Here is a 10171-nt window from a genome sequence, read left to right as displayed (position 1 = left end):
AAGGAGCCCCAGGTCCGGGGGGTGACAGGCACAGCACGCTGGTCCCGGGGCAGCCTGTACCTCCTGCCGACATCTCCTGCGCTTGCTGATCTCACGGGCAGCCGCCTGGCCATGAGCACCACGTTTCTGCAGACTTCTTCCTCCACCTTTGGAGGTGGCTCTCCCCGGGGGGGTGCCCTCCGGGGCGGGGGAAGTGGCTTTGGTGGGGGGAGTCTTTATGGGAGCGGTGGAAGCCGAAGTATCTCGGCTTCTTCTGCCAGGTTTGTCTCCTCGGGGTCCGGAGGGGGCTACGGGGGCGGCATGAGTTCTGGCTTCGGTGGAGGGGCTGGTGGTGGCTTTGGAGGTGGCTATGGTGGGGGTTTTGGCGGTGGCTTTGCTGACTTCGGGGGTGGCGATGGCGGCCTCCTCTCCGGCAACGAGAAGATCACCATGCAGAACCTCAACGACCGCCTGGCCTCCTACCTGGACAAGGTGCGTGCCCTGGAGGAGGCCAACGCTGACCTGGAGGTCAAGATCCGAGACTGGTACCAGAAGCAGAGCCCGGCCAGCCCGGCGCGCGACTACAGCCACTACTTCAAGGCCATCGAGGAGCTGCGGGACAAGGTGAGTCCTAGGGGTCAGAGGGAGGGGGCGGGTGGCTGGTGCCCTGCCCGCACCTCTAGTATCCGTGCTCCTGCTGCCTCGAGGGAATCCTCTCCTGCCGGGCAATGACTGCCAGTGGGTAACCTTGGCAAACTTGGAGCCCAGGGAATGCTTCCCAGGCCTGGACGCCGGCACCCATCTGCTCCCCTTGGCAGTGCTGGGCCGGTCCTGGGATCTGGTCAGGACCGCCGGGGGCCAAGGTGGGCGCAGAGACAGAAGGCAACGGCTCTCCCTGAACCACGCACCCTGGAGAGCAGGTGTCCTCCTTGTCTTCTGCGAGAACGATGGCTGTGGCTGCAGGAGCCTGAGGACAGGGCTTCCTGCCACACCCTCTGAGGATGTCTTCGGTGCCAAAAGCACTGTTGAGGCTTAGAAGACCTGGAATTTTCTATGGGCTCTGCTGCCCACTCACTCACCCTGTTGCTCTCCTGGGCCGGTTTTCTCAGCTGTGAGATGCCCTCCTCAGCTGCCCTCCAGGTCCCTCCTACTGGCTTTGGGGATGGGAGGTCCTGTAGATCCCTGGCTGGGTCAGGCTGTGCAGGGGCCAGCGACTCCGAGCTATCCAAGGGGAGGCAGGTGGATGATCCCTGAGAGGGCCGTTGTCAGAGCCCCACCCCCACCCCACCCACTCTATTCCCACAGGGGGTGCCAGGCAATCCTTGTTCCTTGGTCTTCCATGCCCCTGAGACAGGGGCAGATCAAGTGGTGGGCACCCGAGATAAGGGTGGACTCGGCCCCAGGGGCCCCACAGGCTTCTGTTGGTGGTGGCAGAGGAGAGATCATCCCCTGAGGTGGGGGGGAGGATGACCTGGGGGAGAGCAGCAGGGAAGAGAGGGATCCTCTTGGCACCAACTGCCTGTCTTCTACAGATCCTGGCGGCCACCATCGACAACTCCCGGGTCATCCTGGAGATTGACAACGCCAGGCTGGCTGCCGACGACTTCAGACTCAAGTGTGTTCCTGCCCCGCCCCTCCCCTTCCCCCCCTTTTCTCGCCCCCCCCCCTTCCTTCCCAACTCAAGCAGCCCAGACCCCTCGCCCTTCCTTAGCTTGGGCTCCCTCTCTTTTCCCAGGTATGAAAACGAGCTGGCCCTGCGCCAGAGCGTGGAGGCTGACATCAACGGCCTGCGCCGGGTGCTGGACGAGCTGACGCTGGCCAAGGCGGACCTGGAGATGCAGATCGAGAGCCTGAACGAGGAGCTGGCCTACCTGAGGAAGAACCACGAGGAGGTGGGGTGGTGAGACCAGAGTGGGGCCGCTGGTGCCTCCTCATAGTTGTCTGAAGGGCTTGGTGGTTCAGAAATGTACCCCATAAACTCCAAAACAGGGGTCCCCACAGAGAGGAAGGGGTACTGTTCTCTGGTGACCCAGACCCCTTTCCTCCCTCATCCATAGCCAGAGCAGGTGGCCCGTGGGAACTGCTGTCCAGATCTGCTTCATGAGCTCATGCAAGGGCCCTGCTGTTTTGAGATCCTCCCTTGGGAGCACTAGAGAGGAAGAGAGACCCTGAGAGCGGAGGGGCCCAGGTGATCAGACCTCTTCCTGCGCCGTGGGAAGCAGGTGGGGTGGGTACGGGAGAGCCACGGTCACGCAGTGAGTTAGGGACCGAGAACAATTGGCATAGGGGGCCCCAGACTCTCTGCTCTCCTGCCCTCTGTCACCACCCTGCAGGAGATGAAGGAGTTCGGCAACCAGGTGGCCGGCCAGGTCAATGTGGAGATGGACGCGGCCCCGGGCGTGGACCTGACCCGCGTGCTGGCCGAGATGAGGGAGCAGTACGAGGCCATGGCTGAGAAGAACCGCCGAGACGCCGAGGCCTGGTTCTTCAGCAAGGTGCGCCCGACCTCCTGGCCTCCCGGCCTGCCCAGCCCCCCAAGTCTCCCAGGAAGTCCATGGGGCTCACTTCTCTGTGTGTGACCTACAGACCGAGGAGCTGAACAAGGAGGTGGCCTCCAACACAGAGATGATCCAGACCAGCAAGACAGAGATCACAGACCTGAGACGCACCATGCAGGGGCTGGAGATCGAGCTGCAGTCCCAGCTCAGCATGGTATGGCCACACCCGGCCCCCCCCAACCCTAGTCTATTCCACCCTCCATGGCGGATAAAGCCTTGGTGTTCCCAACCCCCACACAGGGGGCTCCCTGCGTTCATCCAACACCCCTCCCCGTGCCCCTGGTGCTTCCTTCTGGCCCGACGACGTGGTGCCTATTGGTCTGCTGTCCCCCTAGAAAGCCGGGCTGGAGAGCTCGCTGGCGGAGACGGAGTGCCGCTATGCCACGCAGCTGCAGCAGATCCAGGGGCTCGTCAGCAGCCTGGAGACCCAGCTGGGTGAGCTCCGCAGCGAGATGGAGGCTCAGAACCAGGAGTACAAGCTCCTGCTGGACATCAAGACGCGGCTGGAGCAGGAGATCACCACCTACCGGAACCTGCTGGAGGGCCAGGATGCCAGGCAGGCCGGGTGCAGAGGGAGGGAGGAGGAAGGGGCCAGTTGTGGCGGGGGTGGGGGTGGGGGATCGCCGTCCAGGGGGTTGATAGTGCTGCAGTGAGAGAGGACGGGGCGAGAGGCCGGGCTCTGGATTCTGCACGCTGGTCTTTGGCTGTTACCTTGCGCAGGTCACATCACTTCTCTGGACCTGTGTGTCTTCTGCACACGGCAGCCGTGGGGCCAAGGCTGGTTCCGTTCCATGCATGAAGCAGATGGGGTGCTATTGTAGACCAGCATCTGCCTGCATGTGCATGGCATGGCGGGACCACCTCGCAGCCTCTAGAGAAGTCAGGTGTGGGGGTGGTGGGTGTAGGGGGCTGGGGAGGACTGCCGAGCCTTGGCTTACGTCTGCTTCCCCCTCTTTCAGGATGGCCGGCGTTGGCACCAGAGAAGGTAAGAGGCTTCGCTCTTCCTGAGTGGGGAGGGGCGTGGCTAAACCCTCCATTCCCCTTGAATGAGGGAGGAGAAAGAGGCCGAGTATGCCAGTCGGGTGGGGACACGCCCAGGGGGACCCTCTAGCAGCCCCGGGGGAGCTGGGGTTGAAGATTTATCGAGAACCTCCCAGGCTGAGCAGGCTCTGTCTAGGGCAGCGGTTCTCAACCTGTGGGTTGCGACCCCTTTGGCGGTCGAACGGCCTTTTCACAGGGGTCGCCTAAGACCATCCTGCATATCAGATATTTACATGACGATTCATAACAGTAGCGACATGACAGTTATGAAGTAGCAACGAAAATAATTTTATGGTTGGGTCACAACATGAGGAACTGTATTTAAAGGGCCAGAAGGTTGAGAACCACGGGTCTAGGGCCTCGCTCCCCCAGGCCCCACCGCCACGCACTTAGGCTGCGATGCCCAGGAGGACTCCCTGTTCACGTGCAGTTAAAACCCCCGACATCCGTGCTCACTGCCGGGCACCTGCCGCGGCCACCGCCCTCCTCTGCGATGAGTAATTCCACCCCAGCCCTTCTGGCAGCTCTAGAAGGAGGAGCCAGTGGCCACTCTCAGGGGTGCTGCCCAGTTCTCCCGGAACTCAGCCAAGGTCCCGCCCCCTGGGAGTGGAAGAGGGCGGGGAGGGCCCCCACTCTAAAGCTTGCTCCTTCTTTCTAGCCTCCCTGGGCGGCGGAGGCAGCAGCAAACTCCACATCAACGTCGAGGAGTCAGTGGACGGGAAGGTGGTTTCTTCCCGCAAGAGAGAGATCTGAGTGCCCAGGGCAGGAGAGATGTCCCGCACACGCCCACCCTCCCAGGCTGACGGAGGACTGGCCAGAGGGGCGGGACGAGCAAACTCGCTTCTGCCTTCAGCGGTGCCAGCAAGAGGGTCCTGGTCTGCTAGCTGGGAGCTCCGCTTGCTCTCCCCTCCCTCCACCCCCCAACAGCCAGCTCTCCCTCCTCACTGTGTAACAAGGCCATCCCTACGGTGTGGTGTTTGTCCAGGCAATAAATATCGCTTTTCCTTTTTCAAATATCTCTTGGTAGTGCGTCCAGTTTTTCTTGTCGGGGCCTCTGAGGACGCCCAGGGCCCACACGCTGACGTCTCCCCCCACTTTGGCCTCTTCCCTGCAGGGTGTAATTCATTCTTTGGGGTGCCCAGGGCCCCGGGACAAGCCCACGCTGCCTGGGTGGCTTGCTGTTCTGATGGACTCCATTCGGTGATCATGGGGGCCCGAGACGGGGGTGGGTGGGTGGGTGAGGAGGCGCTTCCTCAAAGCGGTTTTGCGAACTGAGCACAGAACTTGGCAGAGCAACGAATGATTCTTTTTTATAGACATGATTTTTTATTTTTGTAGCTTACAAAAGGAATAAATATGCTTTATGTAAAACCATTGACTAATGACTTACCGCGTGACTGGCTGCATGGAGTGTACCGGGTCCCTGCTGTGTGGTCGGCGCTGTGCTGGGCACACCCACCCACGGGGTCTCCTGTAATACAATGGGGGGGGGGCAGTCAGGATTGGCTATTCTCATCTTAGTGATGAGGAAGCTGGGGAGAGGCAGGACTGGCCAGTGGCCTCATGGTTGAATTTAAAGTAAGCAGCAGGGTTGGGGCTGAGCCCCACATTTGTATGACTCCAAGACCAGGGCTTCCTCTGGGCCTCAGGCCGCAGCCCTTCCCAGTTCACTGCCAGGACCCTCCTCCCCCCAGGTGCTGTTTGAACCTCCCTCCTTCCCAGCCAGGCACACCTGACCTCCGGGTGGCAGAGCCCTTCCCATCTCTGCCCCCTGAAGTCGCCAACTCCTCTGCACAAAACACTTCAAGTGCCCAGAGAGAAAAACACCAGCTCCAGGAGGGCCTCCCTGATTTCTCCCAAGCTTGCATCCAAAGCAACACCAACCCCCATTGGCCTCCTCTGTCCAAACCCCGCTCTTGCTCCCCTGACCCCAGCGTCTCCACGCTCCGGCCCATTAGAGCCGCGGTAACCACGCACACCTGATTTATTGCCTCTGGTCTGGGGCTGGTTCCTCTGGGATTCTTAGCCCTGGAGAGAGGGCAGGGAATGAGGAAGTGGAGACCTCTGGGTGCTGTGGCTGGGCTGGGTCCGTGGGGAGAGGGAGAACTGGTTTCTTAGCCCTCTGGGAAGAGCAGGTTGGGGGAGGGGGTGCCTCTGTGATCCTGAGAATCAAATCATTTTGGGGGAGAGCCAAGCCCTCTGAGAGGGGGCTCCTGGGTCTCGCTGCATAAAAGTCCTTGCCCGCAGCTCCGGTTGGAGAAAAGCTGGCTCCCCGTGCTTTCTGGGGGAGATTTAATCTAGAATGAGTCTCCTGAGTACACACTTTCCCTGGGGCTGGAGGAAGCAAACACAACTGATGAAGTCCTGGGCTGTGCCAGGCATTCATCGAATGGCCTCTCACTCACTCTCCCAACAGCTTTGCAAAAGCGGGGTCCGCCTTCAGCGTCACTTTTCAGGAGCGGACCCCGCGGCCCAGGGACGTTAGTAACGTGAGCAAAGTCACGGGCTGGGAGATAGGGAAACCGAGTCTGGGAATTGTCTCTGTTCCAGACCCCGGCTTTCCCCTGGCGTCACAAGGGCGACAGACGAAGGACACACCTTTCTTACCAGGAAGTACCCAGTGGACACCCACCTCTTAACCTCTCTGGGCAGCCTGGTGCAGCCTCCTGCAGCCGCTACGGCCTGAAAGATGGTCTTCCCATTTAAGCTCGGTCTCTCGTGCTGTGGTTAAGCTTATGCTGAAGCCCAAGGCACCAGGGGCCAGGTCCCCCGCCTCCTGGGAACGGCCAGGCGCCTTCCTGAACCTCTCAGACCCAGCGGCCTGGCTGCCCCTGCCTCACCGCCTCCGGCCTCTGTGGAGAAGTCTTAGGCCCGAAGCAGTCGGCACAGGTGTTCTCAGCCTTTACTTTGTGAGAGTAATGACCTCCGCAAGCTGTAGACAGGCAGGTGGGGCCTTCTCTGGGGGCTGGTCCCCGAGCTGCGGGAGGGGGAGGGAGGCTGTCTCTCTCTCTCCCTGCAGCACCGGGGCCTGCTCTGCTGAGTGAGGCTCCAGGAGGGCCGTCAGGGAGGCCCTCGGACTTGCCAAGCCCTGGCCCCTGCCTGACCCTGGAGTGAGCTGCCCACACCCAGGGGTAGCTCTGCCAGGCCGAGCCCTTAAATAGTCTCAGCAGAGATGGCCCGCCTCCTGCCTGCTCCTGGGCCGAGGTTGGGCTTGGCCTCCAGCCAATCTGAGCCTCAGGCACTGGGCCTCCCTTTTCCCCATGAGAGAGGGCGGCTTTGAGACGAGGGATTGGGGCCCTGGGCATGTCTTTTGCTGGGGCTGGGCTACCTAGCGCAAGCGTGTGATGTGCCCACCACTCTCCCCCTGAGGACTCCGGCTGGTCCTTGTCCCTCTCCCGGCCTCAGTGGCCCATCTTTAACTTGAGGAGTCTGGCTGCACACGATGGTTTGGAAGGTTTCTGGGAGCTGGGACTCAGAGGGGAACCGGACTGTGGGACCTGAGACAGCGGGGCCATGTCTACTCTGGGCACTGCTGTGTCCTCAGGGCGCGAAAGAGATCCTGACCTAACGCATGCACTTGCTTCCCCTTTGCTTTCCTGCCTCAGACATGGCTCTGGGTGTCTGATAGCAGGTTGGGCGTGTGCCCACCTGGTGCTCACCTGGCCCTCCGTGGGCAACTGGCGGTACAGGGGAATGAGAAGCTGGCAGCAGTTGCCAGGCCGGTGTGGCTCGGCAGTAGAGCATCGACCCAGGAACCAGGAGGCTATCAGTTCCATTCCCGGCAGGGCACATGCCCAAGCTGTGGGCTCAATCCCCAGTGGGGGGTGTGCAGGAAGCAGCCAATCGATGATGTTTCTCTCTCATCCATGTTTCTCTTTCTCTAAAAATCAATTAAAATATTAAAATAAAATAAAAAAGCTATACAATAAAAAAGAAGAAAAGAAGCTGGCAACTTTCCCATGAGATTCAGAGCTGGGGTGACCCCACTGGAGACCACGCCTGCTTTCCATCCTTCTCACCCCAGACCAGCAGACAGCGTTGTGAGTGTCCTCGCAAGCCCCGAGCTTTGGCGCTCACACCAGAGACAGTCGTTAGACGGCTGACCCATCGGGCATCAGCTGCACCGGCTGTGCCACCTTGGGAAGCAGGACCGCCTGCCAGCTCGGCCTGGGGGATGGGGTCCTGAGCATGGAGAGGTGAACAGAGGATTCCCCTGTTTGGATAGGATGGCACTAACACTGGCCCGAAAGGGGCTTACCAGCCAGTGGCTAAGGGCACAGACTCTGCAACCAGAGGTTTAAGTCTTGGCTCTGACACAAATGAGTTTGGGCCATTGAGTTTGGGCAATGCATTTAACCTCCATGGGGCTCAGGTTCCTCATCTGAAAAAAGGGTATGATAAAAATAGTCAAGTTGCCTTTTTTGGGGTCTGCGTTACATTTATTTATTTATTTATTTATGTATTTATTTATTTATTTTAATTTTAATTCTTTATTACTTAAAGTATTACATAAGTCTCCTTCCCTCCCCCCCGCCCGCCCCATTGACCTCTCCTTGGCCGCCCCCACACCCCATAGTCAAGTTGTTTTGAAGTCATGCATGTAGAGTGATTAACACAGCATTCAAGAAATGTTAACTAGTGTTGTTTTATTATCTTTAAACACATACAGAATGTAACACTGGGAGATCATTCATTAGCAAGTCTCTATGACGACATCGGGTGGGGGCGAGAGAGCCAGGGTCCAAGTTTAAATCTTGACTTCATGGTGACCTTGGCCAAGTGGCTTGGTCTCCCTTTACCTCAGTGGCCTCATCGATAAAACAGGGCCAGTAAGCACCCTCTGGTTGTTGGACGGACTCAGCGGGTTAAGGGCAGCCTCCTGGGCAGGGGGTGCTCATGTACCAGCTTTCTCTCTCCTTCCCAGGAAGCGTCCTGGGGAGGGGACTGACTGTGGTGTGATTTCACCAGAACGCAAAGCAGAAAGCTCCAGACCAGCGAGCAATGCCTCGGATAGCACCGGACCTCCGCCCAGCTTCCCCCGGGAGGCCCAGCTTCCCTGTGGGTCAGAGGCCAGCATTCCTGTGTCAAGGCCCCGAAAGTCCCTTCTGGGGAGAGGAGGGGCGGGGAGGGCTGTGCCCTGGCCCGGGAGGGGGGCATGTGTGCGCTGCTGGGCTTTGCGGGATCTGAGGTATTGTTCCTCTGAGAGGCGTTGGCCAGAACCTGCTCAGCAGCCCCGGGGAGATCATCACTCCGTGCCTGGCAGGTTCCATTAATCACCTTTTTGTCAGTTCTGATCCTCTCCTGAGAGAGCCAGAGCTCCTGGTTTGGGCTGAATCAAACCCTTTCAGAGGGAGAGCTGAGCCATCAGTTTGGGGCAGAAGGGCCGGGCCAGGTCAGGGGTCGGCGCATCTCGGGGTTCACAGGGCTTTGAGCACCTGCAGCACTCCCTGGCTCTCTCCCTGGTGCTGACACCCGCTGGGTAAAGCACAGGCCGCTTCCCTACCTGCAGCAAACAAAGGCGAGAAAGCCCTGACTCAGAGCCCTCTTTCCTGGTCTTGCTGAATCAGCCCGATCACCTCACACCGGGGCCACCCTACCCCGGCCCTGGCCTGGTCCCACGCAGACCCTCTGGCTGGTGCGGCCAGAAGGCTGCTGCTGAGAGGTCGTCCACAGCAACCCTGGCCCCTTGGTGAGTGGGGCTGGGAACCCGAGTCCCGGGCCCTCCATTCTCAAACCTGGAACCTTCTTCTGTCCCGGGCTCTGGGTGGTCACCTCAAAGCCCTTTCCTTCCAGCCTGGGTGGTGAGGGCCCCTCTGGCAGGGTTACTAAGCGCAGCTGAGTTTCAGCCACTTGTCAGAGAGACCCTGGCCCCAGGTCCTGGGCCACATCCTCCCATGTGGCCTCTTGGTCAAGCCATCACCATCTGAGGCAGGTGTCATGTGGTTGGGGGGCTGGACACGGCCCCGCTCAGGTACCGCAAGGCCTTCTGTCCGGGCTTGGCGGTGCAGCCAGGGCAGCTGGTATAATGGAGTCATGAAACACAGTCCGGGCTGATCCAGGGCTTCTGAACGCTGGATCAGCTGAGCAATGATTCTCTCTGATGATTGATGTTTCTCTCTCTCCCTCTCTTTCTCTCTCTCTCTCCCTTCCTCTCTAAAATCAATAAAAATACATTAAAAATGCATTAAGCTGGACACATGATTTGTACATTTTATTTTATGATAATTATACCTAAGAAATGAACCTTAGACCCAACAGAACCAGACGTGGGTCTCAGTCCTGACTCTGTCCTTCAGGCTCCGTTCCCTCGTGTGTGAAATGGAGACAATAGCAGGACCCACCTCACCCGCTGCTGCAAGGCTTACACTTCCAGGCCACCAGTATAAAGTTCTTAGCCCGGTGCCTGCATGTGCCGAGGGATCTGAGAGTATGACCTATGGTAACGTACAGGGTCGCGTCCTCTTCCCGTGCCTCAGTTTCCCCAGCTGTGCTGGATGGTCCCTAAGGCTCCGTGCCACCGTAACTTTATCTGAGGGTCTCGGAGTCATCTTCTTCTCAGCCGGAACACTTCCAAGGTAGTTGACCCTACAGGA

General features: G+C 59.3%; 1 protein-coding gene across 2 annotated transcripts; it reads left to right on the top strand.

Moving 5' to 3' along the window:
- KRT15 (keratin 15) lies at positions 1-4594 on the top strand. Of its 2 annotated transcripts, XM_059671003.1 has the most exons (8): positions 1-603; positions 1512-1594; positions 1715-1871; positions 2313-2474; positions 2566-2691; positions 2873-3093; positions 3497-3522; positions 4237-4594. In XM_059671003.1, exons 1-8 carry the CDS (start codon positions 112-114, stop codon positions 4329-4331), a joined length of 1362 nt encoding a protein of 453 aa, XP_059526986.1. In that variant the 5' UTR covers positions 1-111; the 3' UTR covers positions 4332-4594. The 2 variants fall into 2 exon arrangements, with proteins under 2 accessions (XP_059526986.1, XP_059526987.1); XM_059671004.1 differs by lacking the exon at positions 3497-3522 and having other exon boundaries at positions 2873-3131; positions 4255-4594.
- The last annotated feature ends 5577 nt before the right edge of the window (positions 4595-10171 follow it).

Source organism: Myotis daubentonii, chromosome 16 (genome assembly GCF_963259705.1).
Source record: "Myotis daubentonii chromosome 16, mMyoDau2.1, whole genome shotgun sequence".
NCBI lineage: Eukaryota > Metazoa > Chordata > Mammalia > Chiroptera > Vespertilionidae > Myotis > Myotis daubentonii.
This window is presented reverse-complemented; position numbering and strand designations above follow the sequence as displayed.